General features: G+C 37.1%; 1 protein-coding gene across 3 annotated transcripts; it reads right to left on the reverse strand.

Annotated features, from left to right (window-relative positions):
• Positions 1-25,151, reverse strand: Zfp14 (ZFP14 zinc finger protein). 3 transcript variants are annotated; one of them, XM_076837708.2, is made up of 5 exons: positions 25,103-25,151; positions 16,237-16,323; positions 12,362-12,488; positions 11,734-11,820; positions 1-3,833 (listed from the first exon to the last, which is right to left on the reverse strand). In XM_076837708.2, the coding sequence occupies exons 2-5, from the start codon at positions 16,243-16,245 to the stop codon at positions 2,467-2,469; spliced, it is 1,590 nt and encodes a 529-aa protein (XP_076693823.2). In that variant the 5' UTR covers positions 16,246-16,323; positions 25,103-25,151; the 3' UTR covers positions 1-2,466. The 3 variants fall into 3 exon arrangements, 2 of the variants coding, with proteins under 2 accessions (XP_076693823.2, XP_076693822.2); XM_076837707.2 differs by having other exon boundaries at positions 11,734-11,823; XR_013089122.2 differs by lacking the exons at positions 1-3,833; positions 11,734-11,820; positions 12,362-12,488 and adding an exon at positions 14,153-16,106.
• Positions 25,152-26,899: the final 1,748 nt, after the last annotated feature.

The raw sequence follows: 26,899 nt of genomic DNA on the forward strand, positions 1-26,899 counted from the left end.
GTTAAATACATACAAAAGTAGAAATATTAAAACAATAAGTCACCATAAACAAATCGCTGCACTTCAATGATTACCAACATCTTGCCATTCTTTCTTTTGCTGGAATATTTCAATGTAAATCTATGTATCTTATAATATCAGAAATATGTAAATATGTCTAACACATAGGATATTTTATTAGTAACCACATTGACATTATCCCTAACAAAGTTAATATATCTAACATTCAGTCCATGTCCACAATCCCTCCACTGTCTTCAAAAACTCTTTTAACGTTTTGGTCAAACCAGATCCAAGCAATTCCCACGCATTGAATTTAGTGACGTGACTCTTAATCCTACTCTATTATTAAGGGTTGCTCCTCTTTGTTTTTCATGGACAAAATCAGGGCATTTATTCTGTAGAATTTTACACATTCTAGTAGCTGGAATTACAGGTAATTTTACACATCTCATAGGTGACTTCCTTGTGGTGACTCTGACTTTATTCATTCATTCCCCAAATCTTGGTTTAAAGAATTTGATTCAAAAGTATGATTCCTTCAGTTCACTTTTCTGGCAAGAAGGCCTCACAGGTAGTGGTATGTACTTCCTATTGGATTTCACCAGGAGGTGGACATTGTGTGACAGTCCCATTTTGACTAAGGCTAAAATTGGTCAAAGGATTCAGAAGTGGTCAGCATGATAAATCCACTATAAAGTCTTTCAACTGAAAGTCTTTTTATCCATGGAACACTGTTTTCAGGTCCATTATTCCATTAAAGTCTAGAAAACAATGGTTTTTTTAATCCTATCATTCTTTTTGAATTTCTTGATTAGACTTTTTAAGTTAAAACAATACCCACTTGAATTTGATGAATTTTTGGTGATGCTGAAATTTGGTTTACAATTTAATGATTTTAAGAATGATGATCGTGTTAAAGCATCTTGCACAGCTGACAAACCGTATAATCACAACCAAGTCATAAACTATCAAACTACTATTTGTGGGGCTATCTCAAAATGCCCAATTTGTGTTGCTGAGGCTGGCCTCAAACTTATGATCCTCCTGCCTCCCAAGTTGTTGAGATTATAGGCATGCACCATTACACCTGGCAAAACACCCAATTTTAAAAACTAATTAAAGATGGGGCAATTTAAGCATCAAAAAGCATACTGACTATAATGGTATTTTCTTTTATATATAAGTTTTACATACACACATATACATACATTTAAATTCCCAACTGGTTAGTTTCTTTTATGCCATCTTTTTTGACAGTTTGTAATATATCTTGAATTCTGGTCAGACAACAAGGATTCTAAACCATTTGCTTTTTTAAAGGATTAGAAAAAGATTCTGATAAATTCATACAGTTCTTTTCAGCATGAAATTTCTGATGCAGATCAAATGATGAAGAACTTCTGATATTCACTATAATCTCCTAGATTTTACTAGAATAAATTATTTTCATTTTATTAAGTGCAGAGATGTAACAGGAGGCATTTCTATACTTATTACTCCTATAGAATCTTCTATAAGAATTCACTAATACTAATGATGTAATATCAGTTATAGACAGTATTTACAGAATACATGCTATATGACTGGCTACTCTTCTAAGTATTAACTACTTAATCCTTACAATGATTATATTACACAGTGTGACTGGCTGACTCTTAATTGGCTCCCAATGGTCCCTGTCTCCTGGTATTCACTCTCAAGTAATCCCCTTTTCTTGAGTGTGGGCTGGTCTAGTAATTTACTTCTATCAATAAAAGGTAGCAAAGGTGATAAGATGTAACTGCCACAATTAGATAACACAAGATGCATCATGTCTATATTGCTAACAGATTTCCCTCTTGCTAGTACTTGCCTTCTTGGCTTGCACACTTTGATGAAGTAGTCATGTGAAGAGGCCGCTGTAGCAAGGAACTGCAGTCAGCTTCAGCCAGTAGTCAACTAGAAACTGAGGATCTCCATCAAGAGCCCTCAGGAAAATGAATTCAAGCATTGTTAGCTTGGATATGGATCCTTAGTCTTGGCTGAAACTTTGTAACCTTGTAACTACAAGGACTCAACTAAGTCATGCCTGGATTCCTGATCCATAGAAACTATGAAATAACCTATGTATATTATTTTAAGCTACTATGTTTTCTAGTAATTTATCACACAGCAATAAATAAGTACTACTATCATAATTTTAAAAATGAGCACAAAGGTTTAGTATCTTGTTCAATATCACAATGGTAGTAAAGTGGCAAAATGGAGATGACAGATAAAGCTAAACATTTTCCTACATTCATTAAATTATTCTCTCAAAGGAATTTGCTGAAGATAAACAATATTGGAAGGGTGATGGAAGGCTCAAAGCAACACATTCCTTCCCTAATAGAAAATTTCTTACATTTAGTTGTAAGTGTATTTTCTCAAAAATGGATTTACTGGTATTTTGTAACAAAATGCACATTTGAAAGCTTTCTTGTATTAAATTCCATTATGAATCTTCTGATGTTGAGTAAGGTGTGAATGTTGTCTGAAGGCCTTCTTACATTCCTTACATTTGTAGGGCTTCTCCCCAGTGTGAATTCTCTGGTGTTGAGTAAGAAATGAATAAAGTCTGAAAGCCTTACCACAATCCTTACATTCATAAGGTTTCTCTCCAGTGTGAATACTCTGATGCTGAGTGAGTTGTGAGAGCAGTCTAAAAGGCTTTCTGCATTCCTTACATTCATAGGGCTTCTCACCAGTATGAATACTCTGATGTTGAGTGAGTTGGGACAGCAGTCTGAAAGCCTTCCCACATTCCTCACATTCATAGGGTCTCTCACCAATATGAATGCTCTGATGTGAAATAAGTTGGGAGTAACTACTAAAGGTCTTCCAGCATTCCATACATTCATAGGGTTTCTCACGAGTATGAATTCTCTGATGGCGAACAAGTTGCTGCCTTAATCTGAAAGTCTTTCCACATTCCTTACATTCATAGGGTTTCTCACCAGTATGAATACTCTGATGAACAGTAAGTTGTTGGCATATTCTAAAGGCCTTCCCACAGTCCTTACATGCATAGGGTTTTTCACCAAAATGAATTTTTTGATGTACTCTAAGGTCTGGGCCACACACAAAGGCTTTCCCACATTCCTTGCATTCATAGAGCTTCTCGGCAGTGTGAAGTCTCTGATGTCTAGTGAGGTGTGTACACTGTCTGAAGGTCTTCCCACACTCCTTACATTCATAGGGTTTCTCACCAGTGTGAATTCTCTGATGCCGGGCCAGTTGCTGATGTACTCTGAAGGCCTTTCCACATTCCTTACATTCGTAAGGTTTTTCACCAGTATGAAGTCTCTGATGTTGAGTAAGTTCTTGGAGCACAGTAAAGGCCTTCCCACATTCCTTACATTCATAGGGTTTCTCACCAGTATGAAGTTTATGATGTCGAATAAGGTGTGCACGCTGTCTAAAGGCCTGTCCACATTCTTTACATTTGTAAGGTTTCTCACCAGTATGAATTCGTAGGTGCTGACTAAGTGTTGAGCGACGAATGAAAGTCTTCCTACACTCCTTACATTCATATAATTTTTCTCCATTATGAATTCTCTGATACTCAGCAAGAAAATTATTCTTTTTGTACGTGGTTGTTTTTTCAGAGGTAATTTTCACCTGCCCAAAATAACCCTCCAGTGGTTCTTTTTGTCCCTCAATCTTGCTTTTACATTCCCAATCATTTCTAAAAATGGAGTCCTGAAGGGTATAGCTTTTAATTCTTTCCATTATCTCCCACTGTAACGAATATATTTCATAAATGTCCTTTTCTGGAGATGAAGTATTGGTCCTGTATCTGGACTCCAAATCTGAAAGAAAACAAGAAAGCAAACATATGTTCATCTTCAACAAAACTGTGCACCAAAAGTAAACTGAGTTTATAGGGAAATTGATTGGAGCAGACCACTCAGCTCTATACAATTTTATTAGGAGAATACTAACAAACAGTTCATATCTCAAGGGATAACCCAAAAGACAGATCACTATGGTTGAAGCCCACTTTACGAACACTGGAATGCACAAAAATAAAACAGAAACTCTGGATGTCAAAGTGCTGAGGCACTTCATGTGTGAAAATAAAGCTCTGAGTTGGGCACTGTGGTATGTGCCTATAGTCCCAGCTACATTAAGGCCAACCTAGGCAGTACAGGGAGGGAATGGAAGGAAGGAAGGAAGGAAGGGAGGGAGGGAGGGAGGGAGGGAGGGAGGGAGGGGAAGAGGGAGGGAGGAAGGGAGGGAAAGAGAAAGAAGGAAAGAAGAGGAAAAGCCCCAAGTCAGTGAGGTAGGAGTAGGGTGAAATGCAGCCTGACTTGCTATAAAAAGTGTGGTAGTGCATGCAGCAACTTGGGAGGCTGAGGCAGGGGGACTGCAAGTTCAAGGCCAGCTAGTGAGGCCCTAAGCAACTTAACAAGACCCTGTCAAGTTGAAGGCTTTTGCCTTTCATGCTGAATCTTCTAAATCTCTACATGTGCATCCCCATTTAAGTAGGAGAATTACCTGTGAATTATCTTCTACATGATACTGTTATTATTCCTGATCACTACTAAGTGAATTTATATCATGGAACAGGTTGAATTCTCGTACATTTTGACAAAAGACAAGGGACACAAGAGAACAGAGTCCAGGAGTGGAGGAGGTGTGGCTAGTGATTAGGGAAACAAGCCAAATCAGTGGAGCCCTGATTTAAGTGTGGCTAAGAATCATCTAGAGACTTATTTAAGCTACAAAGAGGTTTTGTTTATTTCTAAGTTTTTGGGTACCAGGGATTGAACTCAGGGGTACTGGACCACTGAGCCACATCCCCTGCCCTTTTTGTATTTTATTTAGAGACAGGTTCTCACTGAGTCGCTAAGTGCAACTGTGTCTTTTGCCAGCCATCTTGATACAGTGGCAGACTAACTTGTTAGCTTGCAAGCAGGGTAAAGTTGCAAATCTTTCGGTTCTTCTTCTTTTTTTTTTATATGTGTAGTTATTGATGGACCTTTATTTTATTTATTTATTTACATGTGGTGCTGAGAATCGAACCCAGTGCCTCACACATGCTAGGCAAGCGCGCTACCCCTGAGCTACAACCCCAGCCATTTAAATTTCAGTTCTTGATATTGGCAAATAACTACCAAAACAGATGATATTTTGAAAATCATAGAGGACTTACAATCTCAATAAAGGGTAATTTTCTAAGAAAGCATTGAGAAAGTCATGAGAAAGGGCCTATTCTGAAAAATAATAAAATCCAAATTATTTCTAAGTGACTATAAAAATGAAGTCAAATCCTAATAAAGGAAAGCTATATGCCAAAATCACTTTTGTGAACCCCACTCAAAAAAAAAAAAAAATCTCATCTCTAGGATTGCAGGTTCAAAGACAGTCTCAGCAACTTAGGGAGGCTATAAGCAACCTAGTGAGATTATGTCTCACAATAAAAATAAAAGGGCTGGGGATATGGCTCAGTGGTTAAGTACCCTTGGGTTCAATCCCTGGTACAAAAAAATAAATTCCTATAGCACACTGAAAGTAAGTTTATCATAATTAAGTTGGCTTATTCTAGAGTGCAGGGGTAGTTCAATTCTAGGAAATGTATTATAATTATTTTGTCATATTAATTACTTTTAAAACAAAAATCATTATGATTACTTCCGTAAGATATATGACATTAATTCAGTAGTAATTCTTCATATTTAAAAGTACTAGCTAGGTGAAGTGGCACAGCCTGCAATCCCAGTGGCTCTGGAGGCTGAGGCAGGAGGCTCACAGGTTTAAAGCCAGTCTCACAACTTAGTGAGGCTATGAACAACCTAGTGAGACCTTGTCTCAAAAAATAAAAAAGGCTGGGATGTAGCTCATTGGTAAAGTGCCCCTGGGTTCAATTCCCAGGACCAAATAAATAAAGAATACCAAATATTTTTTAAAAAAGGAATATATGGTTACTTCATTATCATGATAAAAATGTATTTATTAGCTCAAAAGTTAGACTTAACTTAAGGAAACACTGGTGTTATAAAGAAATTCTAGAATCAGCTGGGGTTGTAGCTTAGCGGCAGAGCACTTGACTAGCATGTATGAGGCACTGGGTTCGATTCTCAGTACCACGTATAAATAAATTTTTTAAAAAAAAGGTCCATTGACAACTAGAAAAAAATATTAAAAAGAAAATCTGGAATCATTCTGAAACTTTACTGTGGTGGTAGTTCCACAACTATATGCCTTTGTTAACATTCCAAGAACTGGTCACCAAACAGGATAAATTATGATGTACATAAATTTTATATTCATTATCAATCAGACTTTTAAAAGTATTTAAAAAATATCATCACAAAAATATCTAATCACAAAAGATGTTAATTCTCATGAAATCAATTTATAAAAAAGGAATGCAGGGGCTGGGGATGTGGCTCAAGTGGTGGCGCACTCGCCTGGCATGCGTGCGGCCCGGGTTCGATTCTCAGCACCACATACAAACAAAGATGTTGTGCCCGCCGAGAACTAAAAGATAAATATTAAAAAATTCTCTCTCTCTCTCTCTCTCTCTCTCTCTCTCCTCTCTCACTCTCTCTCTAAAAAAAAAAAAAATTAAAAAAAAAAAAAAAGGAATGCAGTTCTCGGGGGGTATATGGAAATCTCTGTGCCTTCTGTTCAATTTTATTGCGAACCTAAAACTCCTCTAGAAAATGAAATCTATTTTTTAAAACAGATGTAAAGTGCCTCTTGCCTTAAGTCACAACATCCTATCTATTTATTTTTGTTCTAAAGTATTTATGAATTTGAAAGAATTTTTGCTCTTTGTCCATACATACTTCCTTCCAAAAATAACTAGCAATGATTTTCTTTAGTCACCATGTTACTATTGAGACTAGACAAATCCTGCTGGTCAAAGATATAAGTGGCCCAGCACAGAGGCATGTGCTTGTAATCCCAGCAGCTTGGGAGGCTGAGGCAAGAGGACAGTGAGTGCAAAGCCAGACTCAGCAAAAGTAAGGCCCTAAGCAACCCATTGAGACCCCGTCTGTAAATAAAATACAAAATAAGTCTGGGGATGTGGCTTAGTGGTTAAGTTCCCTTGAGTTCAATTCTTGGTACCCCCACCCAAAATGATAAAAATGCATTTTATATATATGTGTGTGTGTGTGTATGGCTTGATGAAATATAACACTAATACAATAATTTGAATTAAGGAGTAACATATTTTGAATACAAATATGTAATTGGCTTTTAGATATATTTAACAAGAACTGGTGAGAAATTTTTGTTGGGGTGTTGTACTCACAAAGATATAGCTACCATTGATAAACTTGGATTATTAACCCTTTAAATCCAGGTCAGTCTCATTGAAATTAGATGGCTCAGTCCTTATTTATTAGGGTGTCACTAGCTGACTCCATAATAGAAGGTCTAGAGGATGTCTTACCGAGATAGCCACAGGGGTCAGGCTATAAAACCACTCCTATGCTGTAATATGTTACGACCTGCTAGAGGAAGTGCTGCCACTGTTTTGGGTGATGAACTTTTGAGAGGAAACAGGACAAATGGATCTCCCCCAAGAGATCCCAGAAGCATAAGAAATGGCAAGTAAACTGGATTATATTTTTATCGATGTTCTGTGAGGAGGAATAACAATTTGTTTTCTCCTAGAACTTGGAAACTCCTATTTTATCAAAATTATACACCAATATAATAATTGATTTAAATACCTCTCAAAAATGAAATCTTGGGCTGGGGCTGTAGCTCAGTGGTAGAGTGCTTGCCTAGCATGGGTGAGGCACTCGGTTTGATCCTCAGCACCACATAAAAATGAACAAATAAAACAAAGATATTGTGTCCATCTATCACTAATAAAAATATTTTAAATGAATAAATAAATGGGCCTCTTAAGTGTGGGTGTGTCAGGGGTTGGAGGTCTATTTGTAGGGTTCCTGTGTTGTTCGTTATCCTTATGGCAATGTCTTGATTACCAAATCTTAATTATTGTGGTTTTATAATAAATTTTGGAGTATCTTGAAGTCATATCATTTAAATTCTTTTTTTTAAATTTTTTTTAGTTGTAGAGGGACACAATACCTTTATTTTACTTATTTATTTATTTTTATGTGGTACTGAGGATCAAACCCAGTGCCTCACACATGCCAGACGAGTGCGATACCATTGAGCCACAACCCCAGCCCATATCATTTAAGTTCTATAATAAGTTCTTCCACCTTTCTAGATTACTTTCAAACATGCTAAGTAAGTCCTCTGTATTTCCAAATATGTTTAGAATCAGCTGGCTGCCAAGTGAGGTAGCACACACCTGTAATCCCAGCAACTCAGGTAGCTAAGATAGGGGGATTGAAATTTCAAGCCTAGCCTGGGTAACTTAGCCAGACCCTGTCTCAAAAACTAAAAAATAAAAAGGGTTAAAGATATAGCTCAGTGGTAGAGCACCCCTGAGTTTGATCCCTAGTACCATAAAAAAAGAAACAGGTTGTTAATTTCCAACCCAAAGAAGCCGGCTAGGATTATGGTTAAAATTGTATTGAATCAATAAAATTGAGTTTTGCAATGCTGAATTCCATTTATTTAGGCCTTCTTTAATTTTTCTTAACAATGTTGCATAGTTTTCTATGCAGGGGTCTTGCACATTTTATCAAAGTATTTTATGGATTTTGATGCTATTATGGATTGAGCTATTTAATTTTCTAATTTGTTTTCTTGCTCCTACTATATAAAACACATTTGATTTTTTTAATATTAACTTTGAACCCTATGATGTTACTATGATCTTCATTTAATATTCTGAATCGATTTTTTTCTCTCTTTTTTTTTTTTTTTTTTTGGTACTGGGGATTAAACTCAGGGACACTTGACCACTGAACCACATCCCCAGCTGATGTTTGTATTCAATTTAAACACAGGGTCTCACTGAGTTGTTTAGTACTTCGCCATTGCTGAGGCTGGCTTTGAACTCTTGATCCTCCTGTCTTAACCTCTCAAGCCGATGGGATTATAAGCATGTGCCATCATGCCCAACCTAAACAGTTGTTTTTTACCATTGTTTTTCTTTTTTTAAAAATGCATTTTTTAGTTGTAGATGGACACAATATATTTATTTTATTTATTTTTAGTGAGGCTGAGCCTTACACATGCTAGGCAAGCGCTCTCCACCAAGCCACAACCTCAGCCCCACAGTTTTTTTTTTTAAGAGAGAGAGAGAATTTTTTAATATTTATTTTTTTAAAGTTTTCGGTGGACACAACATCTTTATTTTATTTTTATGTGGTGCTGAGGATCGAACTCAGCACTCTGGGCGTGCCAGGCCAGCGCACTACTGCTTGAGCCACATCCCCAGCCCACAGTTGTTGTTTTGATTTCTTAGGATTCTTCATGTATACAATTCTTCATTTTTGTATCTTTTATTTATTTATTTATTTATTTATTTTTATTCTAATTTGTTATATATGACAGTAGAATGCATTATAATTCATATCACACATATAAAGCTCAATTTTTCATATATCTGGTTGTATATAAAGTATATTCACACCATTCATGTACTTAAGGTCATTTTTGTATCTTTTAACTTTCCTTATTTTATTGCATTGGCTAGAATTAAAATTAAATTTCCAATTTAATGTTAAATAGATGTGGGAGGAAGGGGTATCTTTGCCTTATATCCAATCCTATGTAGAAATTCTTCAATCAAGTATCATGAAGTTTATAATGTAGTATTTTTTCTTAGCAGATGCCTTTTATCAGGTTAAGGGACTTCCCTTTAATTTCTAGTTTGCCGAGAGTTTTTATCAGATCTGGATGTTGAATTCTGTCATATGGTATATTTATTTATTTTTAATTTTTTTTGTAGTTGCAGATGGACAGAATGCCTTTATTTTATTTGTTTATTTTTATGTGGTGCTGAGGATCAAACCCAGTGCCTCATGCATGCTAGGCAAGTGCTCTGCTGTTGAGCTACAGCCCCAGCCCCACATGGTATATTTATATCTATAGAGATGAACATATAATCTCTCTCGATTTCCTTTTAAAATGGTGAAATTACACAGATAAATTTCTGAATGTTAAAAACCAAGCTTGCATTAATTAAGTATGGATAAGGCCCACTTGATCAACATTTTTTAAAAAATTTTTTAGTTGTATTTAGACACAAAACCTTTATTTCACTTGTTTATTTTTGTATGTGGTGCTGAGGATCGAACCTAGGGTCTCACACCTGTGAGGCGAGCACTCTACCGCTAAGCAACAACCCCAGCCCTGATCAACATTTTTATATATTGCTGGATTTGATTTGCTAATGTTTTGTTAAGAATTTTACACGTATGTACTTCAGAATATGAGTATACAAATTTTTTAAATAATTTCTTTGTCAAGTTATGATGGCCTAATAAAGTGAGTTGAGAGGTGTTTCTTTTCTGAGGATATTTATATAACAATGCTGTTATTTCTTCCTTAAATATTAATAGAATATACCAGTAAAGCCATCTGGGTCTGGCATTCTCTTTGTGGAAAGAATTCTGACAACAAATTCAATTACTTTAAATAGACATGAGGTTATTTGTTTTCTTTTTTATGATGTCAGTTCTGGTAAGCTGTAGTTTTCAAGGAATTTTCCATTTCACTAAGCTATCAACTTACTGGCATAAAGTTATTCATGGAATTATCTTTTTATTCTTTTTTTTTTTTTTTTTTTTTTGTACAAGGGATTGAACCCAAGAGCACTTGACCACTGAACCACATTCCCAGCCCTTTTTATTTAAAAAAAAAAAAAAAAAAAAATTGACTTTAGTTATAGATGGACACAATTACTTTATTTTATTTATTTATTTTTATGTGGTGCTGAGGATTGAACCCAGTGCTTCACACATGCTAGGCAAGCGCTCTACCACTGAGCCAGAATCCCAAGCCTCCCAAGCCTTTTTATATTTTATTTAGAGACAGGATCTCACTAAGTTCCTTATGGCCTCATTAAGTTGTTGAGGTTGGCTTTGAACTCACAATCCTCCTGCCTCAGTCTCCTGAGCTGCTGGGATTATAGGCATGTGCCACCACGCCCAGCTCTTGGCTCTTCTTATTCTTTTAATAGCTATAAAATGTGAGGTGAAAAATCCCTCTTTCATTCCTGATATTAGTAATTTATGTTCTCCAGGTGTTTATCTTTGTTGATCTTCTCAAGAAATCAACTTTTGGCTTTATTAAGTTTCTATACTTTTTCCATTTTGTTGATTTCTGCCCTTATGTATGTATTATTCTTTTGGTTCTTTTCAGTTTTTTCCTTACTGAGAACAGTTCTTCTCTTTGAAGTGAGAGGGAAATAAGGGAGATTAGGAATAGTGTAATCAAGGTCAATTCAAAGTTGTTTTATAAAGATCTTAATTTGCTTCAGGTCTCAAGCTTTTCCCTCATAGGCTATGGGCTTTTGAAGAGATGACAAACAAATTCTCAAGAGTGTACCACCAAGTCGGGTGTGGTGGCACACGCCTATAATCCCAGAGGCTTGAGAGGCTGAGGAAGGAGTATTGTGAGTTCAAAACCAGCCTCAGCAAAAGTGAGGCACTTAGCAACTCAGTGAGATCCTGTCTCTAAATAAAATATAAAAAAGGGCTGAGGATGTGGCTCAGTGGTTAGGCGCCCCTTAGGGGTGGGGGGAGAGTGTGTCACCAGCCTAGCCAGCTTAGCTATCACCTGCAGAAACAATTTCTCCTTTAATGCTCAGTTCTTACTCACCAGGGCAAGATCTTTTTATTCTTTCCTTCACAACCATTCCTTCTTCATCCAATAAGGTAATCATATCTGGTTTAGAAACAGAAGGTCCTGCTTAAAAGAAAAATGTCAAGTAAAATTATAAACCTAAAAGTTTTTACATTCAGATTTGGTTATATAAATTTACCGTTAACTATAAATAAAAATGATACTCAATAATGCCTAAATGTAAACAGATGCAAGGAACATTTCTCTTTTCCTCTCTTTCTTTCTCAACTCCTTTGATTTTTAGGGAGACTCAGAAGCCTTACATCTGAATATCCTCCCTGCAGAAAGATTAGAAAGGAACATGAAGCAACTATGTCAACTCTGAGCTCAAATACAATGTGAAATCTGGTTTCTTGGGCAATATTCTGCCATATTCAAATTCAGCTCCTGGAATACTAAGGAAACCAAGAATTAGAGTCTGAAGAAAGTGTGAAAAACACAACAGGCTGAGAATGATTTCATGTTAAATGAAGGGGCTCATTTCCAATTTAACAAATCCTAAACCATTCTTTTTAAAAACAGACAGTAAAAAATATAGCTAGATTTTCAAAATATGTCCTGAAATTGAGGGTAAAAAAAGTTAATTTCCTTAGGATACTCTTACCTAGTGAGAGGAAGTTGTTGTAGTTCTCCCACATTACGTCCCTATATAAGTCCCTCTGAGCAGAGTCCAGGAATTCCCATTCTTCCTGTGAAAAGTCTATGGCCACATCCCTGAATGTCACTGAACCCTGAAATATAAACTCATGGATTACTTGTGGAAATAGATCAAGTATTCTTTAAATGAAAAGAGAAAAGACTGATGATTACATGGTACAGTGAGAACTACATGGCATATACATAGCACAAGGCTGAAAACTTATGATGTAAGTAGGGGACAGCAAGAAAATTAGCATCTCAAAAAAAAAAAAAAAAAAAGAAAATTAGCATCTCTAAAGCAGTGTCTATATGTTCTTGAATAATGCTGTGGCTATAGAAAAAAATTTTATCCAAACATATCTAGAAATGAACAAATAACCAAAAAAAAATCTCAAACTAAATTATGCACACAAGCCTTCTGCTTCCACTATAAATTCTAAAGAAATATGAATGAGGTCTTCTACTCTCTTATCCCTTTAATGATTATGAAAAAAAATTGACAAAATTTCTCCCAAATGTACTTTAAAATCTCTAAGAAGCCTCAAGTTCACACAAAGTCAGATTTTATTAAAACCTTTTCCCATATTCCAACCAATTCTTAAGTAAACTTTTCAAAATTTGTTACATAGTAGTCCTCATTTTGAATATATTTGGTTTTCTGTTTAAAATTCAGATGTTTGAATTCAATGTAATCTCAAAAGTCTTCTTTTATTATCTATAACATCTAATATTTATGCATTTGAATAACTTTCTTATTCTTTACTATGAGCTCTCTCTGAGCATCTTTTTTGTTCCTGAGTTACAGAATTCTGAATCATAAAGATATGGTAAAGAGAACACTACAGACTGGTGGTTTTCAACAAGGAGTGATTTTTTTTCAAAATATTTATTTTTTAGTTGGACACAATATCTTTATTTATTTATTTTTATGTGGTGCTGAGGATGGAACCCAGGGCCTCGCATGTGCTAGGTGAGCACTCTACCACTGAGCCACAACCCCAGCCCCCCCACAAGGAGTGATTTTGTTACCCAAAAGACATCTGGCCAGGACTGGGGTTGTGGCTCAGAGATAGAGTGCTTTCCTAGCATGCATGAGGCATGGGTTCGATTCTCAGCAACACATAAATTAAAATAAAGACATTGTGTTCACCTATAACTAAAAAATGAATACTTAAAAAAAAAAAGATAGGGCTGGAGTTGTGGCTCAGCGGTAGAGTGCTCACCTCGCACATGCGAGACCCTGGGTTTGATCCTCAGCACCACACAAAAAATAAATAAGTGAAATAAAGGTATTGCGTCCAACTACAACTAAAAAATAAATAAATAAATAAACACACACACACACACACACACACACACACACACACACACACACCTGGCCATATCTGGAGACAATTTTTTTTGTCACAACTCAGAGGAAGGTATGTGATGTTACTGACACTCAGTGGGTAAATGCCAGGAATATTGTAAGACAACCTACAATACACAGAATAATCCTTTAAAATAAAGGATTCTCTTGCCTCAAATTGTCAATAGTTCCAATGTTGAAAAATTCTGATCTAGATCAGCACATCCTATAAAAATACTCAATGACTTTGTTCCTGACATTATTTTTTCCGGGAGAAAGTCATCAGAAGTGATTCTTGATCTTTCTATTTGCAGCACTGTTTTCATTCACCATCCACTCACCCTAGTGGTGAGAGGTGATCTACCCTAAAAAAGCACTAGATAGACAAACAAGCAGAGGCTAGACAGATGAGACTGACAGCAATTTATTATTCATATATACTCATAGTCTGAGGGAAGATGTCACACATCATAGAGGGCCACAGGGGTTACATTCAGAAATAAAGAGAACAACAGGGGCAATGGGAGGAAGCTAGGCTTTTAAAGAGGATGAGGTGTTCTCTGATTCCATAGGAGAATGTGACTGGCTTGTCTGAATAATTCCATGGGCAGCCAGGAGGGGAAATCTGAGGACAACAAGGGGTATAACTTGTCCAGCTGATAGAGGAACTAGCTAGGAAGGAAGACTTTTCCACTGGTTAAACGGACATATCTGGTGTGAGCAGGGCACTCATGGTTAAACCTTTGAAAACTTGACAAAGATGTCAAGACAGCACATGCAGGGCTGGGGCTGAGGTGTAGCTCAGTGGTAGAGCACTTGCCTTCCATGCTCCATGCCATGGGCTCAATCCCTAGCACTACCACCAAAAAAAGAAAAAGAAAAGAAAAAAGACAGCACATGACATCCCTATCCAACCCATCCAATCTTAAAAGTTCTCAACACATACAGAAATTGAGACCAGTCAATGCTTAAATCCTATCTTATATACTTTAAAAATTCAGCTCGCTGGAGGAGTTTAGAGTTTTTCCCACAAAAAATCAAATAGGTACAAAGTCTCTCTTTCATCAAACCACAGATATTCAAGGAATATTCAAACACTATCAGTAATCCATTCCTAAAAATCAGACATTCTAATATATTATTAACCAAATACCTATTTTTCCATCATTTAAAATTAGAGATTAATAATACATTATATGTTAATTTCAACCTTCCAATTAGCTTCACAAGATTTTCCTCCAACACAGAATTGTAATATATAGTGGGTCAGAGTGTATACATCATCTTTAGATTTTTTTACTAAATTAATATTTCTCATTTGCTTTGCATCTTTCTCCACAATTTTCTTCAATTGTTTCCAACCTTTTAAAAACTAATTTTATGGGCTGGGGTTGTGGCTCAGTGGTAGAGCGCTCGCCTCACACGTGCGAGACCCTGGGTTCGATCCTCAGCACCACCTAAAAATAAATAAGTGAAATAAAGGTATTGTGTCCAATTACAACTAAATAATAAATTTAAAAAAATCATTTTATGCTAGGAAAAAACCAAGGGCTTAACATATTCAATACACTATGAAAAAAATTTCCAACAAGGACATAATAGTAGGAATGACCCACATTCATCTGATGCTCAGGTGCCTACTTTACCACCAGCAGCACCAGATATACATATTTCCTTTAATGACACATATATTTTAAAACATCTGTAGGTGATTCTGGTGGTCTAGCAATTATATGTGGAATACAACTAGACTCTTCTAGAACACAGTTTTTGTTTTAAAAGATTAGCATTTAAAAAAGTACTAATGAACTATATGATTCCATTTATAGTTCTAAATATAAGCAAAACTAATTTTCGATGTTCAAAGTCAGGATAGTGGTTATATAAGGAGTGACTGAAAGAGGGGCATCTGAGGTGCTAGTAATACTCCTTTCTTGATCTGGAACCATAAATGTACTCAATTTAAGAAAATTCATTCAGCTCAACACTTAAGATTTGTATGCTTCTCTGTTTATATGCTAAATTCCATGAAACATCCTTACTTTTTGAAAATGCTACAAACCAGGGACATAATTTTTTCTATATAAAGCTAGATCAAAAATCATTGTATTAAGGGAAATACATTTTTTTCTGAAGTTTAAGAATTAAAATCAAAAGTTATTCCAATGGAAAATGTTAAAAAAGAGGGACATTCTGTAGAGAAAGTCTATATTTTCTCAAGGCATTCCACTTTTGCTTTTGACAGAAGGTTCTGAAGATGGGTGATGGTCAACACTACTGAAGAAGGGAAGGCATGGATGGGTTCTCTGTCCCCAGTCCTCTCAGGAATGAGAGAAATTGGAGCAGGTTCTTGGATGGAGTTCTGTTAAATCAGAAGATTCAGAAAAAGAAATGAATATGTACAGATGATCTAGAAATTGATCTAGACTGATCACTCTAGAAATAATATGGAAATTTGATGTTTCAAAAAGGAAAGAGAAACATTAACTTACATGGGCCATGGTTTTAGAACTGCAAGAATTGGTTTAGTCCTTTTCAATATTTCTGTTGGAGAACTCCAGAGTCAAAACAAACCAGAGCTAGAAGAAGAAAAAGGAGCTGTAAGACCAGACCAAATAACTTATTTTTTTTTAGTTACTTAATCCAAAATAATTATTAAAATAAAAGTGTGAACTATCAGAAAAGAAGGAACATTAATGATTCACATAAACAAAAAATTAAATGCTCATTCATTGCATATGTTTATAAAATATTTCATAAAACTACCTTAAAATTTAAACTTTAATATTTATGTGGAATTAAAGGCAAGATAGTTCCAAATAACTTATTTTATTTTATTTTATTTTTAATTAATTTTTATTGTTGGTTGTTCAAAACATTACATAGTTCTTGATATATCATATTTCACACTTTGATTCAAGTGGGATATGAACTCCCATTTTTACCCCGTATACAGATTGCAGAATCACATCAGTTGCACATCCATTGATTTACATATTGCCATACTAGTGTCTGTCGTATTCTGCTGCCTTTCCTATCCTCTACTATCCCCCCTCCCCCCCTCCCCTCCCTTCTTCTCTCTCTACCCCCTCTACTGTAATTCATTTCTCCCCCTTATATTTTCCCCCTTTCCCCTCACTTCCTCTTGTAAGTAATTTTGTATACCCCTGAGGGTCTCCTTCCATTTCCATGCAATTTCCCTTCTCTCTCCCTTTCCCTCCCCCCTCTCATCCCTGTTTAATGTTAATCTTCTTCTCATGCTCTTCGTCCCTACTCTGTTCTTAGTTACTCTCCTTATATCAAAGAAGACACCAAATAACTTATTTTAATATGAACATTTTTTTCCTTCCATTCCAACTTCCAACAACTTCCTATACTATACCCAGACATACCCCACAGCCACACAAAACTAGAGGAGAATATGGGGAGTTTGAAGAAATATAAACCTTGAAAAAATCCAAATGAATGATGATGGACTTGATATAGAAGTCCAGATACTTCTACAGGAGGATTTCTGATCTCCATTCAGCAATGTAAATCTGGTCCCAAAATTGGACTAGAACTTCCTAAAGAGAAAAGACTAAAAAAATCACACAGATTGAACCTGGCAACTGCTTCCATTATAAAACTGCACTTCCTTTCCCTAGCAAGGACAACTCATCACTCCAGTTTCCCAATCAGGACATGCCATTTAAGTATCCAGACTGGGGAGGAGAAGAATCATGATTCCTACAATTAGTCAACATCATTTTTTCATTGAGAATCTATGTGATAGGTACTTCATAAATATTTGTAAATTAATCCTCAGTATCATGACATAATGTAGTTTTTGCCTTTCAGCATACTTTTGCTCAGAAGTCAAACCAGTCAAGTGGAAGATGTTTGTTTTGAATGCATATTCTCTAACTAAAATGCAAGTTCTCTTTCAACTTTGGTTTTGGATTCTGATGGACAGGTTTTCTACTTCACTCAGAGAAGTCTGAGCATGAACATTTCCCTAAAAAAAAAAAAAAAAGAAAGAAAGAAAGAAAGGAAAAAAACCACAAAATTTCAGTTCACAAGATGGCCCAGTATATCTCTCTAGAAATCTACAGAAACATCAATTAGAAGAACTATATACAAATAAAAATACTTTAACATGTGCTAAGAAAACCATGAGCTAAATCACCATAATTGGTTGTAGCACAACAATAAGAAAAGACACAATGAATAGGGTAGCAAGGATAGTTTTACATAACTTGTGTTTCCCCTTCCCCAACTCCAAGTAATATGGCACAGAGAGATATTATCCCCCTGAAGGAAAGAAAAAAAAATAAGCACTGAACTTTGCCTTGGTATCCAACTACAATAAAACCAGCAATGGTTTCAGGCTTACCGGGTGGACATGATCTTTAGCCTGTACCACCATCAGCACAACATCAATGGGCCCAGGCTCTGCATACCCCTCAGCAGCAGGCAGGACTCAGTGGCCTCTCACTTCAAGAAAGCCATAGTGCCATGACAGCCACAGCAGGCTCCAGACTTCTAGTGTACCCCGACATAGTGCTAGCACCAGTAGTCTGAAGTTTCAGTTATGGGCAATGCCACTACAAGCATAGTAGCTTCTGGCATAATCCAACACTGGGCCAGGCACAGAAGATCCAGGCTTCTGGCACATCCAAGCTCCATGCCCACTGTAGTGGCTGAGGCTGAGATCACAACAGACACACCAAATCTCCAGATGGACTAACTATTGAAGGGCCATCTCTCAAGACTAGAATAAGTACCTACTTCTTCAAATGCAGATACTGACAGAAGGAAATAAGAATCAAGAATTACCAAGGAAACAGGACATTACCAATGTGTCAAAAATAAAGGACCAATGACTGACCCTAAAGAAATGGACATAGATGTGATGCCTAACAAAGAATTCAAATTAATTTTTTTAAGGAAGCACACCAAACTTCCAGAAAATAAAAAGAAACAAACCAACAAAGGAAACAATAATGAAACAAAGGAAGAATAAGGGAAACATAAGTGACCAAAGGGAGAAATTTAATATAGAGTTTGAAATGATTACAAAGAAGAAATCCTGGAACTGAAAAATAAAATGGAGGAAATAAAGTATAGAACAAAGGAGCACCAACCTGAGAACTAATCAAGCAGAAGAAAGAATCTGTGAAGTCAAAGACAGGTTATTTAAAAACATATAACTACAGGATAAAGAAGAAAAATGAAAAGGAACAAAGAAAGCTTTACAGGGTTTATAGGACAACAGCAGAAGAGCAAATGATTTGGTCAAAGAAATTAATGGAGGAGAGAAATAAGTAGAAAACTTACTTCAAAAAGTAATAGGGATGGGGGCATAGCTCAGCATAGAGTATGGTCAGAATGTGTAAGGCCCTCAGTTCAATGTCCAGTACCCCAAAACAAAAAGAAAAAAAAATGAAAGAAAGAAGGGGAAAGGAAATAGTAGCAGAAAAACTTTCCAAACCTGAAGAAACTGTAAATACCTTAGGATAGGAAGGTCAAAATTAAACAATCACATTCAACCCAGACAAGACTACCATAAACACTATAATCAAACTATCAAAAATGAAAGACAAAGAGAGGAAACTGAAAGCAGCAGGAAAAAAGAAGCAAATATAAGGGAGTTTCAATATGGCTAGTAGCAGACTTCTCAGCAAAACCCTACATGCCAGGAGAGAATATGATGATATACTCAAAGTGCTGAAGGAAAAAACTCTATAAACCAATAATACTATGCTCACCATAGGTGTCCCTCAGAAATGAAAGCAAGATAAAGACTTTCCCAGACAAACAAGCTCAGGGAAAGCCAGGCGCAGTGACACATGCCTGTAGTCCCAGCAGCTCAGGAGGCTGAGGCAGGAGAATGGTGAGTCAAAGCCAGCCTCAGCAACTTAATGAGGCCCTAAACAACTTAATGAGACCCTGTCTCTAAATAAAATATAAAAATGGCTGGGGGTATGGTTCAGTGGTTAAGCAGCCCTGGGTTCAATCCAGTACCAAACAAAAAAGCTGAAGGAAATTATCACATCTGAAACTATAAAATTCACTGATAAAAAGGTCAAACTAGAATACTCCAAAACTGTAATGGTGGTATATAAATCATATCTTTAGCATGAAGGTTAAAAGACAAAGATATTATTTGGGGCTGGTGACGTGGCTCAAGCAGTAGCGTGCTCGCCTGGCATGCGTGTGGCCCGGGTTCGATCCTCAGCACCACATACAAAGTTGTTGTGTCCGCCAAAAACTAAAAAATAAATATTAAAAAAATTCTTTAAAAAAAAAGACAAACATATTAAAACAATAAAAGCTATAATAATTTCAGGGATATTCAGTAAAAACATTAAATTATAACATCAAAAATTCAAAATGGGAGGATCAGAGAAAAAGTGAAGATTGGGGGACAGTTTTGTGATTAAAGTTAAGTTGTTATCAGCTTAAAATAACCTGCTGTAAAATTTTTTTTTTAAATAAGCTTCATGGTAACCACAAAAGAAGAACATAGAGTAGATATTCAAAATATAAAAAACAAAGAATTAAAAAATACCACTAGAGGAAAATGACTTAATCACAAAGGAAGCTAGCAAAAGAGAGAAATCAAAAGACACACAATGGATGAAGTTTTTATACTACTACCTTATACTGCCTAAAGAGATTTACTTAACTTGCAAGAACCCTTATAAACTGAAAATGAAGGCATGGAAAAAGATATTTCATGCAAATGAAATAAAATAAAACAAAAAATGGCAAAAAAGACAGAGAATGTCAGCATACAGTGATAAAATAGTTAATTTAGCAAGAGGATGTAACAATTATAAACATATATGCAACCAACATTAGAGAACCTAAATATATAAAGCAAATATTGACAGAGCTGAAGGGAGTGGAGGACTACAGTAGTGGAGGACTTCAAAATCCTGCTCTCAGGAATGGACAGGAAGACAATCAATAAGGAAACATCTGATTTAACCTATGCTCTAGACCAAATGGGCTAACAGCACACGTTTGATCCTCAACACCACATTAAATAAACAAATAAAATAAAGACATGCTGTCCATCTACAACTACAAAAACAAAAAATTTAAAAAGGAGATAACCTACAGAATGGGAGAAAATATTTGCAAACTATACATCCAATAAGGTGTTAATATCCAATATATACTAGGATCTCATACAACTCAATAGCAAGAAAACATACAATTAAATTTTAAAATGAGTGAATAGATATTTCTTTTTTTAATATTTAATTTTTAGTTTTCGGTGGACACAACATCTTTATTTTATTTTTATGTGGTGCTGAGGATCGAACCCAACTCCCCGCGCATGCCAGGTGAGCACGCTACCACTTGAGCCACATCCCCAGCCCCCATGAATAGACATTTCTAAAAGAAAATATATAAATGGCCAAATAAGGGCTGGGGTTTTAGCCCAGAAGTAGAGCCCTCACCTAGCATGTGGGAGGCACTGGGCTCGATCCTCAGTACCACATAAAAATAAATGGATAAATGAAAGTATTGTGTCCTACAGCTGGGGAGCCTGAGCAGGAGGATCACAAGTTCAAAGTCAGCCTCAGCAAAAGTGAGGCACTCAGCAACTCAGTGAGATCCTGACTCTAAATAAAATCCAAAATAGGAGCCATGGCTCAATGATCGATAGCCCTTGAGTTCAATCCCTGGTCCCCCCTCCCCCGAAAAAAAATATACATAAGATTCTCTCCTCACAAAAGAAAATAGATAAGAAGTATTGGCGAGGACGTAGAGAAAAAGAACCCTCACACTGTTGGTGACAAAATAAACTGTTACATTCATTATGGAAAGCAGTATGGAGATACCACTAAAAATTAATAATAGAACTATAAGTAATCATACTATGAGTATATAGTGAAAAGAAACTGGCATTTTGAAGCAGGAGCCATACTTCCATGTTTAGTATAGCATTCTTCACAAAAGCCACGATATGGAATCAACCCTAGGTGTCCATCAACAGATGAATGGATTTTTAAATGTGGTATATATACACAATGGAATAACATTCAGCCGTAAAGAGGATATCTTGCCAGGTACGGTAGCAACTGTAATTACATCTCTAATTCAAGCTACTTGGGAGGCTGAAGCAGGAAGACTGAAATTTTGAGGCCAACATCAGCAAATCAGTGAGACCCTGTCTCAAAATAAAAATTAAAAGGGGCCTGCAGTTGTGGCTCAGTGGTAGAGCACTTGCCTAGCATGTGTGAGGCACTGGGTTCGATCCTCAGCACCGCATATAAATAAATAAAAAATAAAGATCCATCAACAATAAAAACATTAAAAAATAAAAATAAAAGGGCTGGGGATGGTTGGGGGTGGTGGCATATTCCTGTAATCCCAGTGGCTCAGAAGGCTGAGGCAGGATTGAGAGTTCAAAGCCAGCCTCAGCAAAAGCAAGGCACTAAGCAAGTCAGTGTTTCTAAATAAAATACAAAATAGGGCTGAGGATGTGGCTCAGTGGCCAAGTGCCCCTGAGTTCAATCCCTGGTACTGCCACCGCCCCTCCATTCAGTGGTAGAGTACCCCTGGGTTCAATGCTCAGTACTACAAAAAGAAAAAAAAATCCTATCATTTGTTATAATATGGATGAAGGTAGAGGGCATTGCCGGGGCGGGTGGTCAAAGGATACAAATTCTAAGACAGGAGGAGTAAATTCAAGAGCTCTATTGTACAACATAACATAAGGCTGCCACCTTTCTCATTTTTCTGACAAATGGGCTTATTTTGCTTCTGAACCAGTCCTTTATAGGCTAAGATGCCTATGAAGTCCTACGACATCTGCTGAAGCTTCTTGTCCTACTTTTTTTTTAAATTCTTTTTAATTCTTTTATTTATTTATTTTATTGTGGTGCTAAGGATTGAACCCAGTGCCTCACACATGCTAGGCAAGTGTTCTGCCAATGAACTCTAGCCCCAGCCCATCCTGCACATTTTTAACATCAGCAAAATAAAAATTGTAAGCTGGCCTCCGTTCCAACCAATCAGGAGGCTGAGGTGGGAGGATCACTTGAATCCAGGACTTGGAGAGCAGCCTGGGCAACATAGCCAGACCCCTTCTCTAAAAGTACATAAATAAAAACTGTAAGACATATATCTTACAGTATGAAATACATTTACCACCATGGCAATGTCATAGCTTCAGTATGATCTGAACATACCTTGATCGTAACTTTTTTTATCATCAAAACTGTTATTTTTCCCCACATGGTGACGGATTACTAAAGCGGGAAGTATTTTTTTTTAAAGTATACATAATGATGAGATTTGGTATACTGGTATACTATTATTAACATGCTTTGCTGTCAGACCCCCCCCCCAGGATAAAAACCTCAGCTCTAAGAGTTATTAATCATGTTATCTGTTACTTTTCAATATTTTAGTGTCCCTCTAAATAAAATGGTGATAATTATAGGGTTGTTTTTTTTTTTTTTTTTCCCTGTTGTTTTTTGTAGCTGGGATTGAACTCGGGTACTTAACCACTGAGCCACAACCCTGGCACCACCCCCCACCTGAGCCACATCCCCAGCCCTATTTTTTATTTTATTGTCTCGAAGAGTTGCTATGCCTTTCTAAATTGCTGAGGCTGGATCTGACCTCACAATTCTCTTGCCTCAGCCTCCCAGGACACTGTGATTAGAGGCTTGTGCCATTATGCCTGGAATAGTTTCTACCTTTGACCTTATGTGGACTAAGTAACACATATCAAATAAATCACTTAAAGTAGTTTCATTAAAAAGTATTTAATGAAAGTCAGCTATATATTTTAAGATAAAGAATCCACATATCCTTTTCTCTATAATAATTAAAGAAACTCTTTTTGGCTCTTTCCTCTCTCAATAAAAAATAGGCTTCTTAGCCTTGCTCTTTTTATTATGCTAATTAATAAACTACAAAACATCGCCTTTATAGGCAATTCTAGATTATCAACAATTTACAAAAGGAGGAAATGTGGATGTATAAAAGCAAATGTAGCAAAATACTTGTAAGTTTTGGACCTAGACCATGAAGAAAAATACAGAATTACAACAGAAGAGTAACAGTTAAATTAACTGAAAACTTATTGTATCAAGCACTGTCTAAGGGGGTTTAATAGTTGTGTTGTTTTGTGATGCTGGGGATAGCACTCGGCCTCACGCATGGAAAGCAACTTCTCTACCCCAGACCTCATTCAAGGATTCTAAAGAGGATCTAAGGGCAGTGGGGATCTAGAATGGCTGCTGTTTCTAAAATGAAATTAGAACAGAGATTACTTGGGAGATTGAGTGCTAGCCTGAGTGTTAAAATGAGGTGGCTGGAATTTGTATTTCCAGATACAAAATAAAAATACCAAAGCAACCCCTGGCCCAAGTCAGGGCTGCTTCTCACACAGCCCGAATTTTCCCATTCTTCCTTGAATGTGTATGTAATCTTCCTAAATAAACCTCTATCCCCCACGTCCCTCAGGAAAAGAGAAAAAAAAAAAAAAAAAAGCAAAGCAACTTGGAGCATCATTCGTAATAAAGTCATAATCTTTTAAAGAGGGAGTATTTATGGTATTTAACAACTGTGGTATGACCCAGGGGGAAATAATGTTTTCTATTAATTTTGCTTTAGCTGTCTCTTCTTTCCTAGCCTGATCGTGACAGGGCAGCTGCTCTCCCTGCGCCTCCGCCCCGCCCCCGTCCATTCGGATTTTGCTCTTTCCCAGAAGATGGAAGCAAAATATCCCATGCCTGGAAAAAATTAAAATTACATTTAATGAAGGAAGAAACACAAATTAATATTAACGTTATGTCTTTATATATGCAACAACAATAACTTATCTCCATTCCCTCCGCTTTCCTAAAGATCATCAGGATTGGGAAAAAGAGATGAGAATCGAAACATCGAGCCTTTCTTGGAGCCCTGACTCAGGACCCAACTCCGCAGCCACTGCTACTCCCACCATCTTCCACACATAAGCCGCTGGAAATGAAGACGTAAAGCGGACCCTTCCCAGGATCAGTGAGAAAGGCCACAGTACACCAAAGCTAAACTGCAATCTGTCTGAGTTCACCGACTTCCTAGGGAGGGAACGCCGTCAACGTGGTGCTCCGGAGCTGTACAGCAGTTCTCAGGATTGCGTCTTTTTGTTTGGGGGCCTTCACTCTGGGGTTCAGATACCTAACTCGGAGCCATTCCGGGCCTGTGGGCCCAAAAGCTGGAGGGCAGAGGGCGCAGTAGGGCACCTGGTGCCCAGGCAGCGTCACAAAACTCCAGAGTCACGGCAACCCGACTCACACAGAAGTCCGCGCCGCCCCCGCGCCGCCCCCGCGCCCATTTCCTCAGTGCACGCGACCAACTCACCTCTCCCAGCCGACAGCAGCAGGGAAGCCGGAAGGAAACCGCGTGGGGGCTTGTGGGAAATGTAGTCCGCCGTGGGGAAAGTCCGGCTCCAGTCCAATCAGCGGCACAGAGTGCGCAAGCGTGGGGGCGGGAGGTGGGGACCAGCGCAGCTGCTGGGGGTCGGGAAGAAGTGGCTGGCCGGCTAGTGGAAGGACCAGGCGCTCTCCACGAGCAGCGTAAGACTTTGTATTGTTTCCCTACCAGGGTTAGAAAAAGTTCATGCTACCTGCAGACACCTAACATATGTACTGTGTGTTCAGTATATATACTCCAGCGGGGCAGGGCTATATATCAGACACCCCAGTAAAAATACCCGCAAAGAGTGGGGGCTGTAGCTCAGTGGTAAAGCGCTTGCCTAGCATGCGTGAGGCACAGGGTTCGATCCTCAGCACCACATAAAAATTAAAGTTAAAAAAGGCATATTGTCCATCTGCAACTACAAAAAAAAAAAAAAAAAAAAGCCTCGCAAAGCCCAGCAGAATCTATAGGACTTGAAAAGTTGCCCTGCCTCAGCCCCTTCTGTACTCAAGTACTCTGTCACACACTACCATTGTGAGAGTTCCTGTTCTGTTAAAATGGTTGACCTTGCCATTTTATTATTTGTTTGTTTGGGGAATGTCTGGGGTCGAGCCTCAGGGTCTTTCCACCAAGCAATACTGATTTTTAAAATCGTAGTTCTGCTAGTTCCCTAAGGAGGCTGTGTATTTTCCGTTTCGTAGTAAACAGGTTTTGCTAAAATATTTTCAAGCTCTCTTAAGCACATATATTTAGAATTGTTATCTTCCTGATGAGATTTCAAAAGTGAACATTAGAGAGAATGTGTTGCGAGAGATTGAGCTGGCCCTGGCCTGAGTTCCTTGGGGAAAGACACAGATGAGCCCACCAGGGAGCACATGATGGCATCCTCCCCATCCTAGATTGTTAATACATTATTAATAGATGGAAGATTGAGTTCTTAAGAATATAGTTTTAGCAGATACTTGAAAATGTCTAGGCTGATCTTATTAAGCCTCGGTTTGCAAACAATAAATGAATGTGAAGTAAGAGACAAAAGAAAATTCTGAGCTCCTTAAGATTTTTTGTGAAAATATTTTAAAATTCTAAACAAATTACTATTTACATGTTTATGATTGAGTTTATGTGAGGAAAGCAACACTCCATCAAAACAAAACAAAACAAAAACAATAAAAAGGAGCTGGGGTTGTAACTCAGTGGTAGAGCACTTGCCTAGCACGTGTGAGGCACTGGGTTTGATCCTCAGCACCACATAAAGATAAGTAAATTGATTAAATAAAGGTTAAAAAATCTTTAATACAAAGAACTTAGTTTCTACATATTTCTTTCCTTTTTAAAAAAAATTTAGTTGGTGGACCTTTATTTATTTATATGTGGTGCTGACAATCGAACCTAATGCCTCACACATGCTAGGCAAGTGTTCTACCACTGAGCTATGACTCCAGACCCTTCCTTTTTGTTTTGACTAAGTTTTGAGGCATTTTGAAACTCTATACTGAATTTTTAAAATATTTTTTATTATTTTATTTTAAAGTATTTTTTAACTGTAGTTGACACAATACCTTTATTTTTTTATTTATTTTATATGTGATGCTGAGGATCGAACCCAGGGCCTCGCACATGCTTGGCGAGCACTCTACCACTGAGCCACAACCCCAGCCCTCATACTGAATTCTTTACACCCCTCACTAAGGAGCCTTGACATTTTTTTTTCTTTTTTATGGGCTGGGGATTGAATTTTTT

Source organism: Callospermophilus lateralis, chromosome 18, assembly GCF_048772815.1.
Source record: "Callospermophilus lateralis isolate mCalLat2 chromosome 18, mCalLat2.hap1, whole genome shotgun sequence".
Lineage (NCBI taxonomy): Eukaryota > Metazoa > Chordata > Mammalia > Rodentia > Sciuridae > Callospermophilus > Callospermophilus lateralis.